Source organism: Coffea arabica, chromosome 11c (assembly GCF_036785885.1).
Source record: "Coffea arabica cultivar ET-39 chromosome 11c, Coffea Arabica ET-39 HiFi, whole genome shotgun sequence".
Lineage (NCBI taxonomy): Eukaryota > Viridiplantae > Streptophyta > Magnoliopsida > Gentianales > Rubiaceae > Coffea > Coffea arabica.
In genome coordinates, this window is record NC_092330.1 from 38897964 (window position 1) to 38919831 (window position 21868).

The following is a 21868-nucleotide window of genomic DNA, read 5'->3' on the forward strand; positions in this document are numbered from 1 at the left end:
TGCACATGAAAGCCAATCGAAGTGTTATGAGATAGAAGTCCTTTTTGAGGAACTGAGGTTCCTGAAAGATTTTCTCAATGTGGATCCCCACCTGAAGGACTATATGGAGCCAGAGAAATTGACTTCTCTGCTAATACAGATTGAAGATATGGCCAAGGAAGGAGTCAAAATCTGCCATTCACTCATTCTTTGCTGGCCAATTGGAACATGACATGAACGAGGAAAAGAGTCCTTTGCCCGATGATTTGCTAAATAATGTAAACTTTGCATGTAAGCCTGAATGCTTCTTCTCTTTCATTTCTTTATTTATATTAGTTACTTCTGGAGTCGAGCTCATCTGATGTTCGAGTTTCTTGTCCTTTGCTTCTCTCGATTGTTTCTTGTCCATCTCAAGTGATTGTGGATAAAATGATTGTAAACTATGTTCCACTAGCTTTCTTGAGTTGCATCCACAAGTCTTGTTCACTTCCACATTTTAGAAACTACATTGCCTTGCTTACAATCAGAAAACTTAGATAATGTTGCGCCTGATGAGAGCAGTCCTTCCTTCCATTCCCATGATGCAAGGCAATATATTCACATAATGTGACAAGTTTTCTAGATCAAAGACTGAGTGCTGTCTTTTGTGCATCTTTTCCATTTAAATAGAAAAACTCTGTACCTTCTCTTCTGGTCAGAATATATCTACCTATCTAATATATTAATTACAGATATGCTAATATACAGCTAATATAGTAGATCATAATCAGCTGCCCTTGATTAGCGTAATTAGTAGACCATAGCAACTGCCCTTGACTTTTGCATTTAGTAGTAGATCAGATCCCATAATCAGCTGTCCTTGACTTTTGCATTTAATAGACCAGATCCCATAATCAACTGGCCTTGACTTTTGTAATTAGTAGACTCGATCCCATTGCCCTTGATATAATGCACATTGTCATGCAACTAAAGCAAGTCCCTTAAAAACTTGTGTCCTCAATTTCTTTCTTCATTGCAGCAAAGGAGAAGGAAAAGGAACAATAGGAGAACCAGATGCTTGCATAAATTTGAGGGCAGGTTCTTGTACGAATAGGGGGGGAAAAGCCCGATTCCGCCTGTTGTCCCGAAATGTTGCACGGTCCAAAATGGACTGGCAAAGCAAATTTGGAAATCAGCGACTGCAAAATTTTTCAGCCATGATAAATACAACTTTACCAAAGAATATCCCAAGTTTTACATTTTATATATGAGTTTGTACAACGGTTACTCGAGTATGTACAATTATTTTGAACTGTTGTCACATATGACATGACCGAACAAATTTCAAGGTTTCAGTTTTAGCATAGTATGATATTTGCACTTCAAAAAAAAAAAAAAAAACACTTCATCCTTTTTTTTTTTTTACTTAGTGAAATGACACAAAAACCTGTCAAAATTTCTAAGGGACAAAATTGTGCCTCTATGCATACATGAATAACTCTTAAATTAGTTTTAAATTATCGTACAAATAATAATAAAGAAAACTCTCAAAAATGATGATTTTAAAACTTTCGTATTTACATGAGTTGTTTAATAGTTCTTGAACAAAGTATTGGATTTTGTTGTTTTGAATTGTATATTACCTTTGAGTTTGTTTATTATTTTTCAGGTGAAATTTTTACAACTTTAAACAATGTTAAAGGTTTTATTTTTTTAGAAATTGTAAATGATACAAAAAAAAAACCTACCAAAAACTCTAAGAGACAAAATTGTGCCTTTATTTATTCATCAATAAAAATTGTTAATTTACTTAGTTTTTTCTATTCTTAAATTATTTCTAAATTGTCATACAAATAATAACAAAGAAAATTCTTAATAATGATGATTTTAAAACTATCTGTTCACATGAGGTTTTCAATAGTTCTTGAATGAAGTACTAGATTTTGTGGTTTGGAGTTGTATATTTCTTTTGAGTTTGTTTATTATTTTTCAGGTGAATTTTTATAACCTTAAGCAATGTTAAAGTTTGTTTTCTTAGAAATTTAAAAAGAATTAAAATTTTGTAATCAACCCTGGAGAGATCTCTATAAACATAATACAAAATGATCATTAAACTATATGTTTTGAAGGTGATTTTGGCATTAAAGTTGTAAAAGATTCTAGACTATAATTTTTTTCTGAATGCTAATATTGTTTACCTTAACTTTTTTTTTTTTTTTATCAAAAGAGATAATAGTAATACTTCTAAAATAACAAATAACCAACCAAAGCAAAAAGGAGGATTATAGAACAAGGGATGACAAGTAAGGGTGGAGTGTCTAGAACTTTTTTAGAGTGTCAATATATTATTTACCTTAACATTTTTAATTACAAAAGATAATAATAATACCCCTAAAGTAGTTTTTAATTACCAACCAAAGCTAAAGGAGGATTATAGAAAAAGGAATAACAAATAATGGTGGAGCGCCTGAAACTTTTTTTTTAGAGTGCCAATAATAATATTACCTTAGATTTTTTTTTTTACCCTACCCAAAAAAGATAACAATAGCAAATTATCAATACTCCTAAAGTAGCAAGTTACCAACAAAGCAAAGGGAAGATTATAGAAGAAAGGGACCCGACCCATTGAGCTTCGCGGAAAATACGGGTTCGGGCTAAAGCTTCTGTAATCCTCACTTAACCACGCTGCACACCTGCCCGCCGATAGCAGCTGCTTCCCGAGTTTCCAGAGTTTCCATCCACCACCGCTAACTGCCGCCCTATGCAGCTGCTGGAGATTAATGGTAATCCATCAGTGGCATCATCTTCTCAAATACCCAAAATTCATTTGGACCAATTAAATTGAAAAGCCAAATCTTCATCTTTTTCTTCTTCTTTACGCACATGCATGTAATCTTAATTTCAGTTTTTATCCGGCAAGTTCTCTTTTTTATCCGATTTATGATGACCCTTTATGCCAGAGCTTCAAAATCTGTCATCTCCAAGAATTTTCTAAAGGTTGAGGTAAAGTTATTATTTTTTGCCTCAATTCATCAGTCTCATTGCCACCCTGTGTTTATTGGTAATACTGCAGATTTAAATAGTATCAACTTTAAAGATATGTCTCCAGTTATATACTCAGTTAATAAGCATTCAGATAGTTATTTTCAGAATTTTATTTTGAGGACAATTCTTGAAAAGCCTTATGTTGCTGGGAATAGTTTATGGATTTTTCCTGACCATTATCATGCTGATTCTGAGCTGTTAATAAGGGTTCTTAATTCAATTCAAGAAAAGCCGAAAGTGGCCCTCAAATTGTTTAGGTGGGCTGAGGGGAAACCGGGGTTCAAGTATTCTGAGTTTCTGTTTTGTACGATTCTTGATGTTTTGGTACAGCATGGTTTTATGAGGTCTGCTTATTGGGTTGTGGAAAGGGTTGTAAGTGTGAATCTGAGTAGTGTAATGGATGTTTTGATCGACGGTTTTTTGAATTCGAAAGTTTCTGTTAAGGTTCTTGATTTGGCTTTGTGGGTTTGCACGAAAAAGGAGAATGTTGAGCTTTGTTTATTGGTTTTTGATAAGATGATGAGGAACGGGTTGTTGCCAGATGTTAAGAACTGTAATAGGATTCTCAGAGTGCTTAGGAATAGGGGTTTTATCGGGAAAGCCAGGGAGGTGTACAGAATCATGGGCAAGTTTGGTATCAAGCCAACGATTGTTACATATAATACAATGTTGGATTCTTATTGTAGAGAAGGGCAAGTGCAAGAAGCAGTGGATCTTCTTTCAGAAATGCAAAGGAGAGGGTGTTTTCCTAATGGTGTTACATATAATGTGTTGATTAATGGACTATCAAAGAAAGGGCAGTTTGACCAGGCTAAAGGGTTGATTCAAGAGATGTTGAACAAGGGATTGACGGTTTCGGCTTACACATATAACCCTTTAATATCTAGCTACTGTGCTAACGGAATGCTTGTTGAGGCGTTGGGCCTTGCTAAAGAGATGGAAATGAGAGGAGCTTCTCCTACACTATCTACATATAATACATTAATGTATGGCCTTTGCAAACAGGGAAGAGTTGGTGATGCCTGGCAATGGTATCCTGTGGTGTTGAAGAAGAATTTTGTTCCAGATATAGTGTCATACAATATTTTGATTTATGGCTATTGTCGAGTGGGTAATGCCATGGCTGCTACCTTCTTGTTAGATGAGTTAAAACGCAGGAAACTCATTCCTACAGTTGTTACGTACAACACAATTATTGACGGACTATGCAAACTTGGGAACTTAGAGGATGCAAGGCAGCTCAAGGATGAAATGGTTGATCATGGTATATCCCCTGATGTATATACCTATACGATTCTAGTAAATGGTTCTTGCAAGGCAGGACGCTTGTCTATGGCTGCAGAATTCTTCGATGAGATGTTGCATAAAGGCTTACGGCCTGACCGCTTTGCCTATACAACTCGAATATCCAGTGAATTGAAACTTGGTGATGCATCCAAGGCATGGACTCTGCAAGAAGAGATGCTTGCAAAAGGATTCCCACCTGATATGATAGTCTACAATGTTTTTGTGGGAGGGATCTGTAAGATGGGGAACTTAAATGAAGCATATGCAGTGTTGCAAAAGATGGTATTCGACGGCCTGGTGCCTGACCATGTCACCTACACAAGCATTATTCATGCTTGCTTGGAAAATGGGCGTGTTAGAAAAGCCCGGGAGTTATTTCATGAGATGTTAAGCAATGGCTTGTCTCCAACTGTTGTGACTTACACAGTACTGATTCATGCACATGCTGGTCTGGGAAGGCTAGAACTAGCACTTATGTACTTCTCAGAGATGCAGGAGAAGGGGATTGTGCCAAATGTGATAACATATAATGCACTGGTAAATGGTCTTTGCAAATGCAGAAGGCTCGATCAGGCTTACACGTACTTTTCTGAAATGAAAACAAAAGGAGTAATACCTAATAAATATACTTACACCATTTTAATAAATGGGAACATTGACTTGGATAATTGGATGGAGGCTTTGCGATTGTATATAGAAATGCTGGATATGGGAATAAAGCCTGATTCTTGCACACACAGTGCCTTGTTAAAAGATCTAAACAAGGACTATAAATTATATGCGGTGCAATACCTTGACTATGTAGTCGGGAAGTGAAGATAGAGCTGATGAAAGGACTTGAAATAACCATACGCATAACACTGGACTTCTGAGGATTTGGTGTATGAATGGGATACTGAATTGCTAAGGATGTTGTACATGATTGAAGAATTCAATATCTCCTGGAACTATGTGCTTTTCCAGGATGAATGACTAGGTACGAGTTCCATTTCCCTGAATTTTTCTGTAGCACAGATTTTGAGAAAACTTCTCTTCATTGTGAAGCAAGTACCAATAGATGTTATCTTGTTCATAATCACCTGAAATTTTGGTTCTTCAACTTGATAGATATGCAGTCGAATGACTATTCACTAATTGAGAATGATGCACACAGCTAGTTTTGTGTAGAATCTCTTAAAATTTTTTTGTCCAATTTTGAATAGTGTTAACTCGGATCAATCTAAGTATTTGTTTCCTGGCATTCCTGATAGAATTGATAGTCTTCTGTTTTACAAATCCATGAGAATGAACCTTAGATTGCAGCAAAGTTTTGAAGGAATTACAGAGTTATTTTATTCCAAAAAATAGTTTCTGCTCTTATGTTATCTCTCTTCCTCCCTATCCTTCCCTTTTGGCATAACTGACATAACTGTTATTGAACATAACTTTGATTTTGGATCTGAAGCAGAGTGGCCCCATAACTTTGCTTGGTTTAAACCTTGATCTGAATATTTATTTGTGAAAGGACCAACCTGCTTGCTAGGTTATGGATTACTGAAATAAGGGCTAGAGGAAGTAGAGTTAAATTGTTTACCTTGCATCAATAATTTTAAGGAAATGTTTAAATGTTCAGTGATGACCAGAACATCAAATAAAGGTTGAAAATCTTTTTTGAGAAACTACTCAAATCATAATTTGTTGACAAACTTAAGTATGAAGTGACTATTATTTTGGAGGACTTGAAATTTTCATAAAATGGTATATTGAAGTAAGAAAGGCCATGCATTCCTATTGGAGTTTGGAAGTTCTAAGGAGCTCAGAGGAAAGGAACTGACCCACCATCAAGGATAAACTATCTCAGCTAACTACATTTGCATCATGACTAAGAAAATGTTTTAAGTCTATACAGATTCTATTACTACTATAACTGTGCAAGTTAAATTTAAAAGTCTTCAGATTGACATAGAAGTGATGATTCATGCAATTGGAATTGTGAGATGGTGAATAAGCAACAGGAAGGTGTGAGACTACCAAGAGTGGAGACACTTTATTTCCTGCAAATCTGTTTAGAAGAATATAGGAAGCAAAGAGAAAATTTTTCTGTGTGTTGTTGCTGACATAGGGAAAGCTTATTGGTGTTAAAGCTATTATGATTTTGGAGGAAAAGAAGTCAAAAACAAGGTATTCATGAAGAAGATGAAGAATCTTGAGAATTTTAATCACTAAGTTGCATGAAGAGTGGTTCAAGTGCTTAATGCTTTTGCCATGACCATGGGTGAGTAAACTATAGAAATGAAGGTTAAGGTACCTTGGTAAAGTTCATTGCCAATAGTATAATTTCTCTTGAGAACAAGAAGAGGAATCAATGTGTGGTTCAGAGCTGGTGAGTGAGGTGCTTGAAATCATATTTAGTTCTGGAAGGGTTTATGGAAACTCTGTATTTTATGTGAACATAATCTTGTTAATTGATTTATTAGTCCTCTCTGGATATATATGCCCATATAACCTAGTAAATTACATGGATGAATATTTTCTTTCGTTAATTTGTCCACCATGGACAGTTATTCTACAATGATTTTGTTTTCAAGTCAGATCACTTTGACTAGATAATGAGAATGTAAATTCTTAAATTTGTACAGCTACCGTAATGTTTATTGACCATTGATAGTTGCACAATCAGCGAGTTGGTGCTTGCTCTGAAGAAGTTGGGGAAGAAATTGTATACTTCTTCCTTCCAAGAGTATAGTGAGTTTCCATTTCTGTCTAAAATTATAAATTTTATTAATGCATGCTTTGGAACTGTCATTGTTGCGGAAATCATAATTCTGGCGCATTGACGACAGGATGTGCACTGTTTGCCAAGCGGAATTCAATCTGGTTCTGAGACAGTTTGAGTGCCTCTACTTCAACTTAAAACAGGCTGCTAAAAGCTGGACTTCTGAAGGTTAACTTCTCTTGTAACCTCTGTGGTTAGCGAATTTCATGCTTAATTGTGCTTGTACAATGTTTAAAATGTTTGCATAGCTATGACCTCTAATAAACTGGTGTTCTTTTTTTCCCCACAATGTATTAAGTTCGTTGTTCTACAGTACTTCTTGTGTAATACTTAACTTCTCCAATGCAGCCAGAATGTGATGGGCTACTCTCTTTTTTTCTTTTGGGGGTTTTCTCTCTGTTGTTCTTTATATGTTGAAAGGTGCTCAGTTTGGTACAGGTTTCTTCAGTCTTGTAGTAAATTTACCTCATTAATCATCCCTAACCTTTCTCAGGTAACATAAAGGCCAGTGGTGCTGCAAAGGGTGTACATGTTTGATGCAGAATTATGCGGGTCCTATATGTGTTTATGCGGTAAGTTGTGAGCACTTTACAGATCGATTTAATTGGTCATAGAAGTAACTGCCACGCCTTCAAGCTACGTAGGCCATGGCCCAATTTGTGGTTTTAGGGCAACCAGGCAGCTAAAACCATGAAAAGATGTTTTGGAAAATGTGAGCCATTGTCAGGCTAATTAATTTAGAATACTGAATGATTACTCTGGACATCAGCTTCTTTCGCCATTTGACTCTAGATATACATGGACACAAGTTTATATGATTTATGAATTGAAGATGATGCCTGGAACATTTTTCCTGATATAGTTATTTGTAATTTATCTTTCATGTTCTATACACTTCCCTCTCTACCGTTCATTGTGTTTGCACGGTGACTTGTACCCACTAATGACAATGATTCACTGTTTGATGGGTCTTATTTTATTTATCTCCAATTTGCAGTTCTTTCCTTCTTAAACATTGTACTTTCTTTGTTAGAATGTTTGACAAGCCATTATTTTTTGTGTCAAAGCTTAATATAGGACTTAAAACTTTAGTAAGTGATGAATGTTAACTTTAACAATGTTTCTATGCTGTAAGTTTTCAGTTTTGCATTTTTGTTAAAGTTACTTATATTTAAGATATTTTTGTCTTTAAAGTTAAAAGACTGAAACAGTAATGTTACAAAGGCTGCAATGAGGGATTGCAAATGGTTGAAAGATGGAAGCTGATGATGCTTCTTTGCCTTATGTATTTGTGATTTTGCTTTATTTGCTCAGTTATTGGCAATTTATGCAGCTCTTGCTGATATTCATGCAGAAGGTATGATGCTGATACTACTAGCACTTCCAATCTCTGTCTCAAGAGATATGACAGTGAGTGCACGCTGAATGCAACAAAGATCTTATGCGGAGGTTTGAGGGAAGGCTCGGATGTAAGTTTGTTTCTGATGCGAAGGAAGGATGGAATATTTTCCTTTTATCATTGATATCCTAGAACCCTATAAAATGCTAAGTACCTGTTGCTTTGGTGATTGGCAAGTTAATTAGGTTTTGACTGTAGATGCTGGGATGGGATGCAGAATGTTTTTTTGTCCTATGCTGTATTATTCAATTTGCGTGAAGTGTATGACTCGTGAACCACAGATTCTTGGATTTTTAATTTATTTGTTTTGTCAGTTGCTTTCTTGAAGTTTAGATTGTCGAGCCAAGGTATTTTTGGGGGTGTTTTTAAAATACACTATAGTCTTGTATATGAAAAACTTTTATTATAATTGTTTGTTGGAGTATTCTTAAAATTTAAAATTTTATGGGATTATTTAAAAAAAAAAAAAAAAAACCACCAACCACCATCCCCATCCTCTCTCCACTTCCATGGCCACTGTCACCGCCACCACTACCTCTCCCCTCTCCTTCTTCCTCCCCTCTGCTCTTTCCTCCGGCTCCCTCCTCGCCTCCCCCTTCTCTTCTGATCGTGGGAAAAGGTGGTGGGTGATAGAAGAGAAGTGGTAGGATTTTTTTTTTTTTTTGTGTTTTTTATAACTTGTTTTTGAGATGTGTGTTTTTAGATTTTTTTTTACGGTAAATTCCACGAACAAAAATAGTTTATGAAAAAAAAAAAACCCTAATCCAAACAAAGTTTTAGTTATCTTGATAGATCCCTTTTAAAAAAGTCAGTCGAAAGTTCCCTCGTCAAGTAAAGTCGAGATGCACTTCCTTGATGTCTTCATTTGCCCAAAGTATCTGGTTATTTCCGCGAGCATGACATTTAATTCTTTAGATTCTTCATCTTGAAAGCTTGTCAGAAGGCCAAGTCATTGGTCACTCATTGGTTGGCTGCTGATTGTGATAGTACAATTCTGCTCCAACGAAAAGCATTGGATGTGTATTCTATTATTCATCACTGTGACAGTTCCAAGAAATTCGTTCTGAAAATATGCAACGAGAATCACTACTGAACTCCTGAAACTGGTCAATGACACGTTATCTTCTCTGTCATTTCTAAGTTTTTTTTCTCGTCAATACAGGCAGTCCTTGTACGTTTCATATAAAAGTCCACCATTTGCCAATTCTCTTGAGTCACATAGAACCACTCTAAGTTCAAGGCTCCTAAGTTTCTGAGTGGCAAAACATTTCTTTCTCGAGGTTATCGAGTGAGTCAAGAGTTGACAATGGATTTTGCATTTCCAAGCCATTCGAATTTTGCCTCCCATAAAATTTGTCACATATGTGACGGTGTTCATTGATCAGTTTCGATGGAGTTTCTACTCACATCGATTCCCCTCCCCCTCCACCAGAATAGATTAATTTAGGTTATAGAAATTCTATCGTATCAAAAAAAAAAAAAAAATCTCTTTCAAAGGTAGCAGAATAAATACATTATTGGTAAAAATCCAAACAAACCTGACAGTTACAGTACAAAATTTCGCTTTCCTGTTTGGAAGGTACCTGCCTCGTAATTAACCTCAAGTGAAGAATGCCCTAAATAACATGTTGGATGATGCATATCAGCTTTAATAGTGAAAGCATGTGTTCGTTCTGCATAATTCTTGAATATGAAGTGATCTGATGTGATGTGATGGATAGGTAAAGATTTTCTACTGTATTTTACAATGAATTAGATTGTACTTGAACCCTTTCTAAAAATAATACAAAAACACAATTATGATGAACTTGATACTACTTGGGAGATGCTTCATGAACGTGAATAGCTCCAACTCCAAGAAGAAAAAAAGAAAGAAACTGTACCGAATCTACTGATGTAGAGAAGTCAATCATAGGTTAGTTACTTTGGTGTGCTTGAGCCATCATTTGTACAGCTCCTACCATGTTTTTATTTTATTGGAATTATTAAAGAAAAAAAAACTTTCAAGACTGTATAAAAACTAATTTCGTTTTAGTTCATTAACGAAGGACACCAACTAGAGTAGTGCTCGAGGATTAACAACACACGTAAAAGAACCAAAATTCAAAGGGACGAGTATTATATATATCTAAGTATAATTGACTCTACTTTGTATTATCAGGCTACATATTCCACTATAATTATTTTTCTAGTACGAGGCAATAAATATGCCATAAGATTGTTTTCTTTATAGTAGTATAAACTATCATATTGTGTTTGGTTGATTAGTCTAATATTATTGTGCTAGCCTGTCTCCATTATTTTTTTGCGTTATCAGTTTTTTTTTTTTTTTTGGGTTATCAAATTGTTCTTTTATGGCTATGGCTGTAAAAATAAATAAAATTCAAAGGCAGGGATTAATAATTTTCTAACATTAAGCATACCCAAAATAAAAACACAATAATATCTGGTAATTTGGAGAATTGTAAATTGTAATAATTCTGCAACCTATTCATGTTCGTGTTGGACTATTAATCATGGGATTTTTGTTTCAAGTTCTAAAAGTAAAACCACCCTTTAACCTCCTATATATACTAAATAGATGTGATTTTGCTAATGTTATGATGCAGCAAAATTTTTGGTTTTTTGCTAATGTTTGGTATTAGCAGCACTATTATTAAGCAATGGAGGCTTTTAAGTCATCCTGAGTATTTAGATATTGATCTAAATCTTGCATGCTCACATTCAATCAATAGATATCATCACAAACAAGATTTCAGAATATATGTTTCTTGACTTCTCTTCTTGTCAGATGTTGATATTTTGGTGAAGATCTTACAGTTGTTATAACAGTGGAGTTTACATATCCACAATTTATCCTTGAACAACATGTATATTAATCCAACCTCCATATATATATATATATTTCTCTTTTATCCTTGAACAACATGTATATATATTAATTGTTTTAGAACAAGCTGAAAATTTTAAGGTTTTTGAGAATACATATTAGAAAGATGACAATACATTTCCCTTTGTTTGAGGAATTGAACAACCCTTTTCCAAGTAAGCATCGATCTTCCCAAGCAGATCTTGAAAATCATTCAGAAAATGTCTCTTGTTCCATGCAAAATTTTGAATCTGACAAGTTGAAAGGGATAACTTGAGCATGACTTTACCTGTTAAAAATTGCAGCATCTTACTTATCTCTCGATTGTGTCGCCGAAGCCAGTTTCCAAAAAAAAAAAAAATTAAGGAAACTTAGCCTTGCTAGATTGGAAGGCCTCATGAGATGTTTGTAAGTTCATGGCAACCAAAAATACGTAGCCTTGCTAGATGCTGGAATTCAAGTATGAAAACCGGATCACATGAATCCTATATTCTCATAAGTCTAACCACCGAAATACTAATTTCTTTCTTGTTTTTTTGTTTTTGTGGGGAAAGTGCTAGAAAAGGAGCTCACCTCTTTGTCCTACCTCAAATGACGGTCACAGCTAAGCACATGCCTCAACCGATCACATTCTGGCTCTCAAAAAACAATCTTCTGAAGAGACATAGAATTCCCTTTGATAAGACAATTTTACAAAGTTCCCTCTTTTGTTCCTCTTAAATAAATAAAAATTTCTGTCAAACTCCTCCCACAAAGCACTATAAAGGCACTAGTGCAGCAGAAACAATTTTCCAAACTTTTGGAATCCAGACAGAAAAAAAAAAAAAAGAAAAAAAAAGACATGGCATGCCTCTCTTTCTCGGCCTGTTCTACTGTTACATGCTCAAGCAATAGGGATGGCCATGAACCAAACGAGCAAAATATCAGTAGTGTCAAAATCAATGGCACTTCTTGCTATCCTTCTGCTAAGGTTGAATTATCAGGCCAAAGGAATGGAGATGTAACAGTTGCTTCTGAGAATCTTTACATCAGTACTCAGGAGGTTCGACAGAACATTCCAACAAAGAAGCAACTGGTTGATCCTTTTCGTCAAGGGCTGATTATTGAAGAGGGAGTTGGTTACAGGCAAACTGTTGTCATTCGATCATATGAAGTTGGTCCTGATAAAACTGCAACACTTGAGAGCGTACTCAACCTTCTTCAGGTGATTATTCCAACATTTTATATGTAGATATGATTATGCAACTGAATATGTGCTTATCAAAGCTGCAAAATGCAGGAAACAGCATTGAACCATGTATGGATGTCAGGCCTTCTTGGTGATGGATTTGGAGCAACACATGGTATGATGAGGAACAATCTTATTTGGGTTGTTTCAAGAATGCAAGTTCAAGTTGATCATTATCCAATTTGGTAAGTCTCATTATCAAGAGTAGTTCTTCCATGCTTAGAGTTTCAGCTACTTGATTAATCTTCACGGGCTCTAGTTTTTGCTGTTTATATGCACAAAATCTTTAATATGAGTTGTTCCGTCTCATATTGAACCACAGTTTAGAATCCTCGTCTGCATAAAATGGCAGAAGCCACCGCAGCTTCTAATGAGGACAGTTTTTTGCAGTGACGCTATATTGCTAGAACCGTCCAATAGAAGAAAATTGTAACTTTTTCGATCGCATGACAAAAGTTTCGGCAAAAATTTGTAATATCTGCAGTCTCGCGTTAGAAACGTTCACTAGCACATTGAGATCTTCGCCATGACGTGGAAAATTGTTGAAAACCAAAGAGTGCACGGTTCCTTTTGCTTTGCTTTTGTAGTTTTGTGGTTTAGTCTACCTAGATTTTTCCTGTTGTTTTACACTACACAAAAGGCTGCTGCTGACAGAAACAGTAAAACACGAGAGACAGACCAACCCTTCGTGTCTGGTTAAACTAAGAATCCGCTTGTTCTTGTTAAAATTAAAATAAAATGAAATCAGCAGGTCAATACCTTTCTAGCAGAAACTAACATAGTTTTTTAACAGTTTCCATCCATGAAAAGTATAGTCTGTTAATTAGAAAAACCTGCTAATTTACTGTCACATAATCATGCACAATAAGAAGTGAGACAAATTTGTTCATCATCATGCCACATGTTCTGACTCTTGCAAAATATCTTGGCTACTGTATATAAGGGGTGAAATAATGGAAATAGACACATGGGTTGGAGCATCAGGAAAAAATGGCATGAGGAGGGACTGGCTGCTTCGAAGTCATGCCACAGGACTTGTTTTCGCTCGTGCAACAAGGTGAAGCTCAAAATATCATCTTTTTATCTTCTGAGGGATTTAGCATTTTCATGTTTGAGCTGAGGATCTCTTGATCGTTCAGTACATGGGTGATGATGAACCGGCAAACTAGACGCCTGTCGAAAATGCCAGATGAAGTCAGGGCTGAAATCTCCCCATGGTTCATTGGGCAGCAAGCTATCAAGGAAGACATCCCAGAAAAAATTGAGAAGTTGGATGATAATGCAAAATATATCATTTCAGGCTTGAAGGTGAGTCCAATAACTCGTATTCTTCTTCCCATGGAAAGATAATTTTACTTATCCATGGTTTTATTTCTGGCAGCCAAAAAGGAGTGATTTGGATATGAACCAGCATGTCAACAATGTCAAGTATGTTTGGTGGATGCTTGAGGTAAAAATTAACTGCACAAAAACTCTCTACTATATGGTACATAAACGGATGGTATATTAATATCCACGTCTGGAGTCCTAAATAACTGAACCCTAAGTTCTTCTTCAGGCAATTCCTGACAAATTTTTCGAGAATCACCAGCTTTCTGGCATCATTCTAGAGTACAGGAGAGAGTGTGGAAGCTCAGATGTCGTCCAATCCCTCTGTGAGCCTAATGAAGGTGGACTTATTGCAGATGGAATTCAACAAGATAACAACATTCGTCTACTGAGCGGATTTTCACGGTCATCAGGAGTCATTGAAGGCAATGGACTGCTCCAATCTTTAAATCCAGGGCCATCCAGCTATACACATCTTCTCCAAGCAAAAGGAGAATCCAGAAATGAAGAAATTTTAAGGGGAAAAACAACATGGAATAGAAAGATCAATAGCCTGCCTTTGCAGGGATGAATCAAGAGGTTATGGAAAAGGGATTAGGCTACACTGCTTGCTAGCTAATCCTCAGGACCATAAACTCGAAGCAAAATCAATTTGCTGGCGTCAAATCAGAGTGTGAAAATTGCATTCTCTGTAAATTCGATGAAAATTTTCACCTAAACTTCTGCTAGAGTTATAGAATTGTACAAACCGTTAATTCTCATTAGTTGTGCAGTGTGTGAGATGTCCAAAAATGTGCAGTTTGGAGCCTAGAAATGATTGGTAGATTTCGAAATTGCTCTACATCAGCCAGCATGTATTTTTCATTAACTTTGCTAATAGAGTTTGGTAACAAAATTGAGACAATTTGTGCTGTATTTACTACATTTTGGTGTGTCATTCCAGTCAGGGCAGACAAGGTTCTTTTGCTGCTCATAGATGTCACCTAGTCTGAATAGACTACCGACTGACTAGGAAATAGAATCTACTAGATTATACCGCAGATGGACTTGGGAACAATCGATAAAACTACAAGGACTTGTTCCAGACTAGGACAGCAAAGGACAATTTAAAGGTAAACCAAGAAAATGAGTGTTTCAATTATTTACACCCAGATTGTCCAAATTCCTGGGAATATTAGATCTTTAATTTTTTTAAAGGGGTGAAAAAAAAGATTAAGCGAAATAAACTAATGATGTTCTGAGCGAGTAATGATTAATTTAGACCATTTTTAATTCTTTTATTGCTGCAAGTAATAATACATGTGGTTTGCAAGTGAATATATTTTCCCAAGATATAAAACTTTTACTAACATACTAAATTTCTGTGTAAAACTTTGATGATTGGCATAATATAAACTAAAAAACTATATAATGAATAAAATCAAGCAATTGATAGGTGTACAAAACGTTTACCATAGATAAATTAATTAAAAGTTTATTATGCATTCTACAGTTGGAAAACCTCCGAAGATGGAAAATTATCATATTTAAACTAAGTTGTTGGCATAATATTAACTAAGAAACTATATAATAAATAAAATTAAGGAATTGCCGGTTGTACAAAATGTTTATTATATACAAAGGGATTAAAAATTTATTGTGCATTCTACAATTACAAACTCTGAAGATGTAAGATTATAATATTTAAACTAAATTGTCACATATTTTACTTGAATTGTGACGGTAAGAAGATGAAATTTTCTACAATGTGTCAAACCAGTGCATACAGCAAAACATGTCCACAAAATGAGGGCCTTAAATATATTCATAATGGTGGTTGAGAAAAGAAGAGATATAAAGGATTCAAGTACTTAAGTTTTGTGAGAACCCGTAAAAAAACCCTAATCATTTTCCTAGGGTTTTAGTTCCCTTAATTGCATGTTTTCTGTATTTTCTGGCTTAGAAATATTTTCTTGGTGGATTTTATGAGTAATTATAGTTTTTAGATAATTTTTCTAATATTGGAGAGTTTTTAGAAAATTAAGAATATATATTGGACGTGGGACCCACTAGTGCGAAAAGTTCGGAAAAATTCGGCCAATTAGGTTAAATTCCGGATACTGTGTGAAATTTATCGGGTGTTAAGAGATAAATAGAGAGTGGGATTTGATTGATGTGAGAGGAAACAAAAGGATTGACATGCATTAATGGAGTGCCAAATGTCACTTGTTGGTTGGTTGGACTTGTAGACAACTATTCATACTTTTGACTATTTTTGACTAAGTGGTTAATATCTCCAAAAAAATCACTAAAATTCACCATTTCTTCTCCTTGGTGGCCGGCCCTCTCAAGCTCAAGAAGGAAGAAAACTTCATCAATTTTCAAACTTTCATTTGGTTCCATCTTCCAAAAACAAATACCTAAACTAGATTCCACTCCATAAAATTCCTCCCTTGGGTGCTAGTAAGTAGTTTAGTGAAGTTTGTTTGAAGAGTTAAGGTGTCCAACATCTCTACCTCTCTTGGTTACTAGGTGAGTGGTGTGTGAATGCCCTCTTACACTTAATGAAGCTTAAGTTATGTTTAGTAGTGGCTAAAGTGATGATATATGTGATTTATTTCTTGGTTTGAAGTGATTTGGTGAAGTTTTTATTTTATTGATGAATTTTCTGGTTTAATATGATCTTGATGTTGTGGACTTGTATGATGATTGGCAATGGCCTAGAATGACTCTAGTAGGTGGGAATTATTGATAATTGCAACCAATTTTGGATTTGGATTGAAAAATGAAAAGTTAGGGTTTCAAAATCCCTAATTCTGTCCGGTTTTGGATCATAGGGTTAGAGGCCGAATTGGACTTTGTTCAAAACATGAAAGTTGTAGGTATTGATGAGTTTGAAGTGCCTGCAAAATTTCAGGTCATTTGGATTAGTGTAGAGTGAGATATGTCGATTTTACTGTTGCTGTTTTGGGTTGATCAGAATGCGAACACTGCACTAGTAATTGGCCATTTTGACTGGAATTGGTTTGGATTTTGTTGTTGGTGTCTTCTGATAAAATGTAGCTGGATGTCTTAGCTATCATATGCCTTTGGAATCAATGCATTTGGACTTGTGTAGACTGAAATAGACTAATTACAGCATAGTGCGATTTGGGAACCTGCAATTGCGGTTCTGGTTTGGTAATCTGCATTTTTGACCTAGTTGTGCTAGGATTTGGACTGAGTGGCCTTCTACATTGTTGTAGCCCTGTCTTTTAGCGTCGAGATGGTGGGTCTTACACCCTCATCCGATAAGTGTAGCGCATTTTGTGCCATTACCGCAAAAGTATGACGAAAACTGTTTTTTTGTTAAGGCCTAAGCTAATGCCATTTCTTAATTTCTGGTTATCTATGATGCTTATTTATGCATATGAAACCCTATTAGGGTTATAATTGGCATGGCTATATGACTCGTTATCGAGTCTCATTGCATTTGTTTGCATGTTCTAGGAAGTGACGTTGGTGCACGACGTTCGTTTAACGGCGGTGCATGAAGTATCACTTACGTGATTGGTGAGTATACTACTCACTTAAATGTTCTAATGTGGCTTTGCAATATGTGGTTGTGTTGCCTTGAAAGCTTATTTGGATATTGTAATTGATTAAGGTGAGGGTGTACTTGACCGCCCTCACCCCTTTTGATAGTATCACTGATTGTCTACTGCTTCACTGTCTTACTGAACTTGATATATGAGTTATTGCATTCCATTTCATGGAAACTGATTTGGTGTTGTTTGGACGAATGTCCAACGACCTTACTGTATCACTGAGCTCAACTCCGTTAGGTAGTCAATTGGATCGAGCCGGCGAAGGCTTGGTCGTGATAATTGACATGCCACGGGGACTGTACTGGAGAATCTTTTAGTAATGAGACTCTTGATTCCGGTAAACTCGAGTATTACCAAAATGACTGAATGGAGTGCGGGCCCGGTTAGGGAATGTTGGGTGGAAGGAATGGAAGTAAAGAATTGTCTACGGTTGGTTATTTTTTTAATATTGACGGAGGGTCAATGAGGTTGGATCAAGAATATAAGCGAGGAAATGGGCTCTTGAGAGCCGTCCGTATCCTTTCACTGTTTTGATTTACTTCTTATTTGTATACTTGAACTGAACGGTTATGCTTATGTGAAATTAGTTGCTATGGTGGTTGTATTCTCACTAGGCATTTAGCTCACCCCGTTTCTTTTGTTTTCCTTACAGGAATATGACTCTTTTGGAATGAATTTTGTTAAGTGGTTGCCGAATGAACTAGATGAATGCCTCTTTTGTATTATATATAAAATGGGACCCTAAATGTATCATTAGGGCCGTTTTCACTTTTGTTTTGGCAACCCACATATGTAGTGACTTTTGTATCACTTTTAAATGCCATTGTGGCTTGTAAATGGTTAATGTTATGTTGTATATGTATTTCGATGTTTGGTTGGGTTTCGGACGGGTCGGTTACTATTCATGGCCGACTCTGGATTTCATTTCTTTTATTTTGGGGTATTTTGCCCTTTTGCCTTGTTTGCGCGCATTATAAGTTTCAGAACGTGATAGATCGCTTTATACTGCACCGTTAGTCCTGGCGAGAGTTGGGCAGGCAGTCCGCTAACCTCTTTGGTTCGCCTTAGGGGAAGATGGGGCTGTCACAGGTGGTATCAGAGCCTAGGTTTGAATTAGCTTGGGTGTAATAGAAGTGCTTGACTTGAGGATTCTATTGCTTATACCTGTTAAGTGTATTCATGTTATTTCTTCCTTTGCTATAGGATGGATGCGAGTGGTGACCCTAGTGCTAGTCATTCGGGAGTGAGACCTCCCAGAGCACTTCCCGTGATCCCATATCAGATCAGGCAAAAGGGGGCCGTGGTGCGTTGGAGCCCGGCCAACTGCCTTCGACAGTGTGAGTGCCGTGATACTTATGCTTACCCGAACGCCTTAGTATTGGCGGTGGCGAAGGAGCGTAAGGAGCTAGCGGATGATAACACTAAATTGGAAGCTGTGGTTGCTACGTTGGAAGCTGAGGTGACTCAGGTTAGAACGGCCAATGAGAAGCAAGCCGCACGTATCAAAGAGTTAGAGTATGACGTGCTCGAGGTCGAGGACAGAGTTGACGACCTCTGCGACCAACTGAGGACGGCACGCGAGCGCGAGATTAAACGAGCTCGCAAAGTCAGGGGTCGCGCTGAGGCGATCCTTAATCTGTGTGACGATGGTCTTGAGGAGTCTAGCGATGAGGCTTCGTATGCGGGGGCTGAGGCGGGGGAGGAGTCTACCCCGTCGCCTGGATCCCAGACCCCAGCGACTGACTAGGCCTTGATCTTTAGGCATCTTTTGGATAGTTGGTGGTTTTGTATGTACATAGGGATAGGGATAGAGCCTTAGCTAACCGTTTTAGGTTGGGTTAGCTACGTGTAAATCTCTTTTGATAGGCCAATCCTCGGGGGGATCGTTTGTGTTTGTACGTGCTTTAGCCGTACTTGACTTGACTGATTGTATATATGTGTGTTTGTGATTATGCTTGGACTGTATAAATATGTGTTATTGTGCAAAGTTTAAGTGTTACTTACATGCCTTGTTACTGCTTTGGTTTAGTACTTTTGCCTAGACCGAGTAAAACTCATGGAGGGTACACGGAGTGGTCGGGGACGTGGGCGCGGAACTAGACAACCCACACCGGTTAGGGAAACGGGGGAAACCTCTACTGGAACCAATCTTGAACCACAAATAGACCCTAATGTGCAAATAGCTGCTGCTATGCAGCAAATGACAAACTTACTGGCACAAGTCGTGCAACAACAGGGCCAGAACCCAAACCCTAACCCCGGAAACCCTGGTAACCACATCGAGAGCGAAGATAGAGCTCTCGAACGTTTTCAGAAGTTTTCCCCGCCAAAGTTTGTTGGGGAACCCGACCCTGATGTTGCTGAGAAATGGCTTGAGAAGATGGTTGATATATTTGCCGCTTTACATTACCCAGACGAACGGCAGGTGACTTTTGCTGTGTTTCAACTTGAGGGGGCTGCCCGTTCCTGGTGGAACGTAATTAGACAGAAATGGGAGCGGGAGCAGACACCTAGGACTTGGGTGAATTTCATCCGGAAATTTAATGCAAAGTTTTTTCCTCCTCTAGTCCAGGAGAGGAAGGAGGACGAGTTTATCCGACTCCGGCAAGGGGCTCAAACTGTGGCGGAATATGAGAGTCAATTCACCCGCCTGTCCAAATTCGCGCCTGAGCTAATTATGACTGAGCAAAGGCGAATTAGGCGCTTTATTCAGGGCTTGAACGTTGAGATCCAGAAAGATCTCGCGGCGGCTCAAATCACTACGTTTAGCGAGGCAATGGAAAAAGCCCAACGAGTTGAAAGTGCACGGTTGCCGGTACGAAACTTCCAAGCTAAGAAGCGTGGCTTTCCTGGGAGTACTTCCGGACAGGGTGAAAAGACTACTCCTTCTAAATTCGGACGAGGAACGGGTGGTGGTCGACAATCTGGTTCGGGCAAAGGGACTCCATACAGGGGTGGTCAAGTTGGGCGAGGACAAAGGGGAAATGCTCAGAGTGGCTCGGTTTCGGCACCTCGTGGTCCCTGTGGGCATTGTGGCAAAGCAAACCACTCCGAAGATAATTGCTGGAGGAAACAGGGCAAATGTCTGCGATGTGGAAGTGCAGACCACCAATTGGCTACATGCCCGGTCCTGAAACAAGACGGAAAGGGGAGCCAACCATCGTCAAGGACCAATACTGGACCAGCCAAGGGAGACGGATCCAAACTTAAAGTTCCAGCTAGGGTGTATTCCTTAGAGCCCCATCAGGTCCCAGAGTCTTCCGAGGTCGTAGAAGGTACGATCCCTATTTTTCACCGCTTTGCCAAAGTTTTAATTGATCCTGGTGCCACTCATTTGTTGGTTAACCCTGATTTCATGTGTGGCATCGATATAAAACCTGCTAGTTTACATATGACCTGGAGGTTAGTACACCTACGGGAAATCAACGTTTGGTGACTAGTATGGTTTATAGGGATTGCGATGTTTGGGTAGGTGAAAGGAGATTTTTAGGAGACCTGATTAGCTTGTCCATTAAGGGGTACGATGTGATTTTGGGTATGGACTGGCTAGCCAAATATAACGCCCAAATGGATTGTAAAACGAAAGTAGTAGAGTTTCGCATTCCTGGTGAGGCAACTTTGAGATTAGATATAAGGGGTAGGTTAGCCTCATCCGCTCTAATTTCGGGCATTCGAGTTAGGAAACTGATAAGTCGAGGGGCGCAAGGATTTTTGGCCTTTTTAATTAATACCCCTACGGATAAGTCAAAAGTGGAAGACGTGGCCATAGTGAGGGAATTTCCGGATGTATTTCCTGATGAGTTAGTAGCCTTACCGCCGGAAAGGGAGATAGAATTCCTAATAGATCTTTTACCTGGAACTTCACCTATCTCAAAAACCCCTTACCGAATGGCGCCTGCAGAACTTAAGGAGGTTAAGTTGCAATTACAAGACCTTTTGGAGCGGGGGTTCATTCACGAGAGTGGATCTCCTTGGGGGGCTCCTGTCCTATTTGTGAAGAAAAAGGACGGAACCTTGAGGATGTGCATTGACTATCAGGGTCTGAACAATGTTACAATCAAGAATAAATATCCACTGCCCCACATCGACGAGTTGTTTGATCAGCTGCAAGGAGCAGTGGTCTTCTCCAAGTTGGACCTCCGACAAGGATACTATCAGTTGTTGATTAGGAAGGAGGACATTCCGAAAACTGCCTTCAACTCGAGATACGGGCATTACGAGTTCGCCGTTATGCCCTTTGGACTGACCAATGCTCCCGCCGCCTTCATGGACCTAATGCATAGGGTTTTTAAACCCTATCTAGACCGATTTGTTGTTGTGTTTATCGATGACATTTTGGTCTACTCTAAGACACGCGAGGAGCATGAGGAACATCTGAGAGTGGTATTGCAGACATTGAGGGAACATCAGCTGTACGCCAAGTTTAGTAAAT

At 37.7% G+C, this 21868-nt stretch overlaps 2 protein-coding genes across 5 annotated transcripts; both read left to right on the plus strand.

Annotated features, from left to right (window-relative positions):
* Positions 1-2548: 2548 nt before the first annotated feature.
* LOC140016805 (uncharacterized) lies at positions 2549-8771 on the plus strand. 4 transcript variants are annotated; one of them, XM_072070707.1, is made up of 5 exons: positions 2549-5266; positions 6909-7014; positions 7113-7213; positions 7539-7617; positions 8400-8771. In XM_072070707.1, exon 1 carries the CDS (start codon positions 2842-2844, stop codon positions 5104-5106), a length of 2265 nt encoding a protein of 754 aa, XP_071926808.1. In that variant the 5' UTR covers positions 2549-2841; the 3' UTR covers positions 5107-5266; positions 6909-7014; positions 7113-7213; positions 7539-7617; positions 8400-8771. The 4 variants fall into 4 exon arrangements, with proteins under 4 accessions (XP_071926808.1, XP_071926805.1, XP_071926806.1 ...); XM_072070704.1 differs by having other exon boundaries at positions 2550-5266; positions 8379-8771; XM_072070705.1 differs by having other exon boundaries at positions 2550-5266; positions 6938-7014.
* Positions 8772-12019: 3248 nt separating this feature from the next.
* LOC113717929 (palmitoyl-acyl carrier protein thioesterase, chloroplastic) lies at positions 12020-14774 on the plus strand. Its single transcript, XM_027242776.2, has 6 exons — positions 12020-12517; positions 12593-12726; positions 13485-13598; positions 13681-13849; positions 13923-13991; positions 14100-14774. The coding sequence occupies exons 1-6, from the start codon at positions 12155-12157 to the stop codon at positions 14439-14441; spliced, it is 1191 nt and encodes a 396-aa protein (XP_027098577.2). The 5' UTR covers positions 12020-12154; the 3' UTR covers positions 14442-14774.
* The last annotated feature ends 7094 nt before the right edge of the window (positions 14775-21868 follow it).